The sequence below is a fragment of the Pundamilia nyererei genome, unplaced genomic scaffold, assembly GCF_000239375.1.
Source record: "Pundamilia nyererei isolate P.nyererei 1_Seehausen unplaced genomic scaffold, PunNye1.0 scaffold00004, whole genome shotgun sequence".
Lineage (NCBI taxonomy): Eukaryota > Metazoa > Chordata > Actinopteri > Cichliformes > Cichlidae > Pundamilia > Pundamilia nyererei.
This window is the reverse complement of record NW_005187405.1, coordinates 5539064-5547465: the sequence shown is the minus strand read 5'-3', so window position 1 is coordinate 5547465 and position 8402 is coordinate 5539064. Positions and strand designations below refer to the sequence as shown.

Below are 8402 nucleotides of genomic sequence, written 5' to 3'. Positions count from 1 at the left end.
TTTCGAGCCTATACAGCTTGGAGTAAGACAACATGCATGAAGAGGATGATGTGGACAAAATACTCATTTGCCTAATAATTCTGCACTCCCTGTATTTTGTCCTCTGAGTCCAAACAAAAAGTACACAGTTAAAAAACAGCCTTGCATGTGATTCAGGCATGGAAAAGCTTCACAGCCATTTGTCTGAGATCCCCTGCTTCAGTTAGTTGCCAACAAATTTTACAATTAGCTACACTCTGCTCAGCACCTCTTCTCTCTGTATGTCTGTATCACTCTCTGGGATGAGTCTCAAAACAATGATTAATGTGAAAGTAAAGCTTGGTGAAAGCATTCTTTAGGGATGTGTCCACTTTTAGGATGGGAATAAATATTTTTTCCTTATCAAAAAGATATGCAGGCAAAGCAGAAATATTTCCAGGATACTTGCTTCTTTGTTGTGCGGTCCTTTGGGTTCTTCATTCAGATCCAGCCAGAGTTTCAGGTCATAAATCCACTATGACTATGAACTGCTGAGACAGCTTTTCTGGATTAGCTTGCATCTCATCTTACTGAGTCTCTTAGTGAATTTAAAATGACCTTTAATGTTTTCATTTTGAATTTACTGAACAAAAAAAAGGCAATTTTCAAAAAGGCATTCCTGTTTGTTTGTCATTTGGCATCCCATTTTATACTGTCTTTGCCATAGTTAGCGGAATTTGAGAGTGACCACTAATCTCAGCTGATATATCCAAGATATAGTGGTAAAAAAATGTTTTTCATTTACCTTTTAGGGCCCCAGCTGTGCGTGGGACGCTGGGATAAAGGCCTGGGCTCTTGCACCTTCACGCAGCTGACTGACCATGACGTAAACATACTCCATGACGTTCAATTTGTCCTAAAATTATCTTCCCCTGGGCACCCTCTGTGTTCACCGAACATGTGACAAATCATGTGACACTTTTTGGCTTTTACTTCAGCTTTGTTAAAACTATTCTGACACCAGACGTCATCCTGCAGGTTTTCCAAAATTGTCATCTAACAATAATGCCTGCTACTCACACAGGCTGCCCAGTTTAGCCTGCACTTGTTTAAACTGTCCAGTACTCTCACACAGTCTTTCAATAACCTATTATCATTCAATATGTTGTATTTTATAGTACATAAATCAACAAAATATCAACATCAGCAACAAATCCTGCACAGATCAAATGTCTGAGTAAAACAATGTAAAATGAATCACATGGACGTCACATGGAGCCCAACCTTTATATTTCTAGTTTTTCAAGCTTGATGTTCTTCTCCAGCCTCTTTAGGGTGCAGGCAAATTGTGTGCTAAACTGCACAGAAACAATTTGTGTGCTTGATCATATTTGAGCTATTTGAAAGGTTGAATTTGAAAATGATCTGTTTTCTAAGTAACTGAGTTTATGCTTCTTCCGGTGACAGTGGGGGGGACATTGCTTAAATTTGTTGAGTTAGTATCTTCATAGCACATTGAAAATGAACCTATTTAGTATTGTTGTGTAATGCAGCAGTCTGTCAGATGTGTTACTCAATAATCCTGGGTGAAAGGGAAGTTTTGAGAAATAGTGAACTGATAATTAACAGACCTATAACAGATTCGCTCCAAACAAAGTGCAAAAAACATCGAAATGACAGTTGACTGAGGTGCTTGTGGCCACCAGTAGGTCAGATGTCAACTGCAAGAGGAGAGGACAACTTTCATGAGAACACAAACATTTTGTCACACAGTCAACAGACAGCACATGTGTGAGCATGTTTGTGATTCTGGCCCAAATGGAACCTCATAAGTAAACAAGATGATGTACAAACAAGAAAATAGAATTAAAGTTTCACTCAATGGACAATGATTCATCTGATAAATGACCTGCACTGACAGACAGTCTCTTGAAACAGACTCAGATTGTTCCAAATAAAGTCCAGTCACATGTTCAGCTGACAAATTATAGGTATGTAAAGATTATTGAGGCACAAATATCAAACCTCTTTCAGAAAGTTACATAAACTGTGAGACGTCTCTGCACCGTCGTGACCATTTCAGAGCCACTGGAGCTGAAGCTTTGCCTTAAAGGCATTTCTGACATCCTGGCATGAATACTGTGGCAAGAAACAGGAGATAATTTAGTTATAAAAACACAACTAACTAACTATAAGAAATTATTTGTCAGCATGTCAGTATGGATGAGTGACAGTGTATGTGGAAATGGAAAGAAAGAACCCCGTTGGCTGACAACGCTATTCAGTGGAGCCAATCAATTACAGGCAAATATGTGATTTGCGTGCCCAGACGTGCAAACACACACCCACGTGTCTAGCTTGCTATCCTCCAGTAAACTCCTGCAGGACAAAGTGCAGCATATCCAAAACAGACAATTAGACCCATGATTTTCCAACATTGTAGTGGAACAATACTGACAGACACTGACATGCGGTTTCTGCCACTTTTAGCTGCTGTGTAAATTAGCATTTTGTCCCAAATTGGAGTGCAAAAGTTATGGTCCAAATGAAGGACGCTGGAGGCATACTTAACAACAAAAACAAAAAAATCATATATGAGGCCGTAAACACAGCACAAAATAGAGAACACAGAAAAAACAAAGCAATAAACAGACAAACACAGGAGATCACAGTGACTCAATCACAGAGAGAGGCACAAGACACTGAGACAAGGGAAGACAGGACTATTTATACACAGAGCGTGATTAGGGAAGTGCTGAGGGAACCAGCACAAGTGCGGACAATGGAGGAGGAGTTGGAACAGGTGGTGACCAGGGCGTGATGGTTCTGCAGTGATGTTACCTGCTTGTTTTCTGACTTCCTGGTTTTTATAAATCCTAAATTTGCAGTGATTTTTCTGCACACCTCATTTACCATTGTAGTCTGATTGAGCAGAGAAGAGATGGTATTATTGTGGAGTAGAAACTAAAAGAATTGTAAGCAAGGTACAAGAGACAGCTATCTAATAAAATAAAACAAAACAGGAAATGACCCAAAAGATAACTAATAAGCATAAACGGTTTTGTTGACTTTGTCTGACACGCTGCCAAAAAAAATACACACAAAAAATAACACAAAAATGATTTATTCAATGAAATTCAACTCATAATAATGTGCACAAAATATATTCAAAATAATCACAGCAACCAAAATGAAATAGTGGTGAACAAAAAAATATGGACACACCCAGGAGTCTATATAACTCCACCCTTTTGACCTGGTACCTTCTTACCAGCCTGAGAACAAAGAACCTAACAGAAAGTCATCCAATCCTCCCATTAATCACTCCATCTGTCAAATCTACCAAATTACCACTGTCAGATGCTTTGGTGAATAGAGACTTCCTTTACATTCGTCTGTTTGTTTCGTTGCACAATTTCTGCTCAACTTTCATGTAAATTTTGTGCTTGAGTCGAGCTTCGTGTCTGATTTGTGTCTCTCCAAACCTCCAGACTCACGCTTTGTCAGTCATATTTGCGTCTCTGAGCTCTCTCCTCTCCATCTCCTCTCCTCTCCTCCTGTGCTGCATCGCTTTGCCTCGTGGCCGCCCGCCACTGATGATGCTGAAGCTGATGTCATCACCGCCTCCCAGCATCCCTGGCACAGCTGCACCGCCATTTTCCCTGCTTTCAGACTGCCTGACGGACAGACTGACGGCCGGCCGTCGGAGCATCCCGCACCCATCCTCCTGTTTATCCGTGAGGCACCCCGCTCCTCCCTCCACACCACTCCAAGTCTCCCACTCTTTTCTAACTGACGCACCGCTGCTGAAGCTGAGGCACGGCGGATTATCCATGTATGGGTGCGTGAGGGGAAATGATGCTGTAGGCTAACCAAAGGATAGAGCGAAGGACCAAAATACGAGCTGCAGAGGAGAATCGGAGGAGGCACCAGAGGATCCTGCCGCTGTTTTGAATGGGAAGGGGGATCCACCATTTGCGGCTGTCGAGTCTGAGTTGCTGAGGTAAGACACGGCGTGTTTTTTCAGGGCAATAATGGGTGTCACGCCTCGGTGAGGACAGGGTATTTTTGCGTGTTGGTCATTTCGAGGCTTTTGTGCGCTTAAGAGACGCTGCGTCAGGGTGTTTGGGGTATGATTCTGTGTTTTAAAAAACAGTCAAAAAACACAAATCTGCCATCTTACTGAGTGAATTGGACGAGCAAAGGCGTTGATAAAGGCTGGGACTGTCATGTAAGCTGTAATAATGTGTGCTGACCTCCTTTCTGACGCAGTCTGGGATGAATTGGTGTCTGAGCTGTGTATGTTTACGCGGCCTGTCGTCGAGGTGCGGCAGGCACAGCAAGATGGAGGAGACATTATTTACATGGCTTAGGAAATATCCAGGAAATGTCATCGGTTAAAATTCTTCTCATCCTCAAATTTATAACGTATCAATAATGGCTTATTGTTTGGATGTTAAGCAAGATTTCCCCCCTTGTTGATCGACGGGGGCTTGGATGTGACGGTGGATGTGCGGTGTGCTGTCTGGAAGCAATGATACGTTTATGAATTATTGTAAATTAGCTCATTAACTAAGAAAAAAAATTGTAGGGGTTAGGAAGAAAAAAAAAGGAATATCGAGCTCATTTTGGAAGGCGCAGTGAGAAGCGCCTCATATTTCAGGGTTGTGCATTATTTTCATTGATTTGAAGCAGTCAGGCCTTCATCCATGGCGGTGTTGCTGGCAGGGAATAAGCAGCCATTTTACTGTAGAATTGCAGAGACGCTGATGATCATCCTGCCAAATGTTGGTCCAGCCATTCAGTCAGTAGGAACTGGGTGTTTCTGCCTGAAGACAAACTGACTGTGATTCAGGGCCTAAAAATGGAAAATGGTGTCATGTGTATGTCTCAGCTGTTTGTGGTTAAGAAAGCTGCATCACCATTATTAAAAAAACAAAATGACAAAAAAACAAGTCAGAAATATTAAAAGATAATGTTTAATTCCTGGATTAAATTCTATAATATGGAGTTTTAATGATTTATGGTGTCACATGTGCTGTCACTGCTAATGAACTCCTCTGTCATTGTCTACCTGTGCAGGTGCCAGGTGCGCACTGGCCACGGGGATCTCCAGCTCTTCTGCTCACTCACACGTAGACCTGCAACATGGCGGGGGCTTCCGTGAAGGTAGCGGTGAGGGTCCGACCCTTCAACTCCAGAGAGATCGGGAAGGAGAGCAAGTGCATCATTCAGATGTCTGGGAACACCACGAGTGAGTATACGAGAGTTCAGCTGGTAGCGCCGAGACTTCTCAGTGAAGATTTAGTCAGACTGACTTTAATGTTTGAGAGTTTAATTATGCCTTTTAACTGAGAGAGGTGCTTAAAATGTAGTTATTATGCAAACTTATAAAGTCGATTTACACATTTCAAGGTTAAAAATAATCCTTATTTATCTTACACTAGGTGTCAGTTTATCTGCTTTCTGAAACTACACATTTTAGCTCATTTGCCTTAAAACCAGCCTGTGAGGTCTGAGCCATCATAACCCTAACTCTATGAATATATAATTTGTTTGTCTGTGTGTGTTCTCCCCAGTCTTGGCAATCAAGTAAAAAAAAAACACAAAACAGTTCTAACTGACAGCCATCCAAAACTATTCACATTTGTTCCAGAAGAGTCATTTTTCTTTTCTCCAAAATACAGAATTAGGGTTGGGTGCACGCTTGACTCATCACCAATGATAATGTAGATCTCGGAGGGTTGAGTCCACCCTCCCTTTTAACCCAGCTTTCTTCTGATTGGCTGCCCCTCGCAAATAAAAGGTTAGAACAGCAAGTGGATAAAGTATCTTTGCTCACAGCCTGTGATGACCAAATCCAGACTATCCCCTTTCAATGACATCATACAGAGCCAAGAGTAAAAAAAACTCTCAGCTCTGGTGCTCTTTATTTGAAACTGTATCCACACGAGCATCCAGCCATGTAAGAGAATATGTATGACCAAAAAAATAGGTAAAAGCATTAAAGACCCACTTTACTGAGGATCTAACACTGAATATGTTGACCCAGTGGCACTGCTTTAATTGAAGTTTAACTCAATTACTTAATTATTCATTTCGTCATTGACATTTTGATTAATTAACTTTATAGTTCTCTTTAAAAAAAAAATCAAAGCCCTCAGGTGTAGGTGTAGAAATGCAGCATGAGGTGGAGACTTAAACCTGTGGTTCACTTAGACTGAAAAGCACCAGAGAAGCACTGTGATGTGCATTTAATCTTTAAAGAAGAACGCCAACTTAGCTTTTCATTGAGGAATAATAAGTGTGTGTGTGTTTTAAGAAAGGTAAGTGGCCTTTTTTGTGGAAAAAAAGACAAATTATTATTAATTGCAGAATATTTACATGTGTTTTGTCTAAAAGATCAGTCGACTGAAAGCTCTATACTATATAACCACCAACTTTAAGTCAAGCTGTGTAATTTTCCAGGACAAAATACAAACAGAATACTTGGAAAAATGCTGCAATCTCTAAAACAAAAATCCCTTAATGTAAGAGATTAAAAGAAGCATTCAGCATTTCTGACTAGTTTGTATGAGGTGTTTATGGAGCATTTTTGTTCTGTTTGTGCTTCAGAATAACAGGCTTTATGTAAATGTAGGCATAATTAATAACAAGAAGAATATTGAATATTCATTTTTAATTGGCCAGTAGGATAAGGCTGTTCTTAGCTTCTTAATTTTACAGTAAACTGATTATATAGCGCTCTATTTTTAAAACAGACAGAGCATATGACACGTGTTTATGTGAATAATTACAGCAATTCGATTCAGTGATTACGAGGTTGCGTCTGAGGTGCTTCACTGAAAGTCTGAGTTGTGTTTAAAGTGATCCTCTGATGCTGTTTTGGTCTCATTTCTGTGACCCACTTTGAAGCATTTTTAGTGTTTCACCTCGTCTCGCGGGCCGCATTGTCCTGCGGCGGTATAACAGCGGGCAGGGAGGCATGCAGCATTTTGGCAGCTCGAGACGGAAACAAAAGCTTCAGTCAGGCCTGAAACCCGTCAGTGTGTGTAGGACGTAGCGACAGCCGCGGCTCTCTTCTCTCATCATACGAGCTGCATGGACCAACAAGGGCCCGTTGTTCTGGTCGAGTCCAGACCCGAGGTCAGCTGATGTAAGGGTGCAGGAGAGAGCAGGCGCATGTCAGCCTGCTGTGCCTGTTTTTAATGACCTCATTAAAAGCCAGAAGATTCAGGCTTGCATTACTTCAGCTCGGTAACTTCACATGTATCGAGTGCTAAGAGCTTTCGCTCCTCTTAACAGGACTGCTTCACTGACGCTGCTGCTTTATTGAACTCGTCCACAAGGGGTGATACGGTTTATTTAATTTGTGGCCAGAAGAGCAGCTGCTCCTCCTCAGAAAAGAGAGCTGTGGTGTATAATTGCAAAAGCTGTTATTGAGCAGAACTGTAAATCCTAACTGATCCAGAATGTTCTCATTTTTTGTGTTTTTTGGTAAATATAATTCAGAGTGATAGAAAAAAATATGCTTACTGGACACTTTACTAGTACCAAGTTGTTGTCAGAACTGCCTTAATGGCCTGTGGCATATATTCAGCAAACTGCTGGAAACATTTCTCAGGAATTTTGGTGCCTGTTGACACGTGGACAGAGTGTGCCAAGGAAATATCCCCCACAACTTTATATCTCCAGCAACCTGAGTCAGGTGTATCCATGCTTTCATGTTGTTTATGTCAAATTCTGACCCTACCATCAGAATGCGGATATTGAGACTCATCAGACCAGGAAACGTTTTTTTCCAACCTTCAATGGTAACAATTGTCCCATTTTTGTGCACTCAGTTTTCTGTTAAGCTGACAGAAATGGAAACCAGTGCAGTCTTCTGCTTTTGCAGCCCATCTGCTTCAAGGTTCCCCATCTAACCTTCCATTCAGAAATACTCTTCTGCATACCTTGGTTGTTACAAGCTTTTATTTGAGTTACTGTTGCCTTCCTATCAGCTCGAAGCAGTCTGGCCATTTTCCTCTTTGACCCTTGCCATTCACTGAATCTTTTCTGTGTTCTGGGCCATTCTTTGTAAACGTGGTGACGATTGTGCGGGAAAATCCCTGGAGATCAGCAGTTTCTGAAATACTCGCACCAGCCTGTCTACCAACAACAATGCCACATTCAAAGTCACCTAAATAACCTTTCTTCCCAATTTTGATACTCAATTTGAACTGCAGCAGGTCATCTTGTCTACAGACATAATTGAGTTGCTGCCATGTGACTGAGTGATTAGATATTTGCATTAATGAACAGCTAAACACGTGTTTCTAATAAAATGGCCAGTGAGTATGCATGTTAATGTAAAATGAAGGTTTTAAACAAAACCTTTGTTTATAATAAGAACTGGATTGTAATTATCCGTGAAATATGCATAAAAAAGACCAGTAAATAAT

The 8402-nt window shown here is 41.0% G+C and overlaps 1 protein-coding gene across 4 annotated transcripts in view; it reads left to right on the top strand.

Annotated features, from left to right (window-relative positions):
• The first annotated feature begins 3549 nt into the window (after positions 1-3549).
• The window catches only part of kif1ab (kinesin family member 1Ab), a 24655-nt gene continuing 19802 nt past the window's right edge, over positions 3550-8402 (top strand). For 3 of the 4 annotated variants that reach the window (XM_013912597.1, XM_013912595.1, XM_005721317.2), the window contains exons 1-2: positions 3550-3961; positions 5041-5212. In XM_013912597.1, the coding sequence (XP_013768051.1) occupies positions 5107-5212 (106 nt within the window). In that variant the 5' untranslated portion in view covers positions 3550-3961; positions 5041-5106. The remainder of the gene's footprint in view (positions 3962-5040; positions 5213-8402) is intronic. The other variant, XM_005721319.2, reaches the window with a different exon arrangement.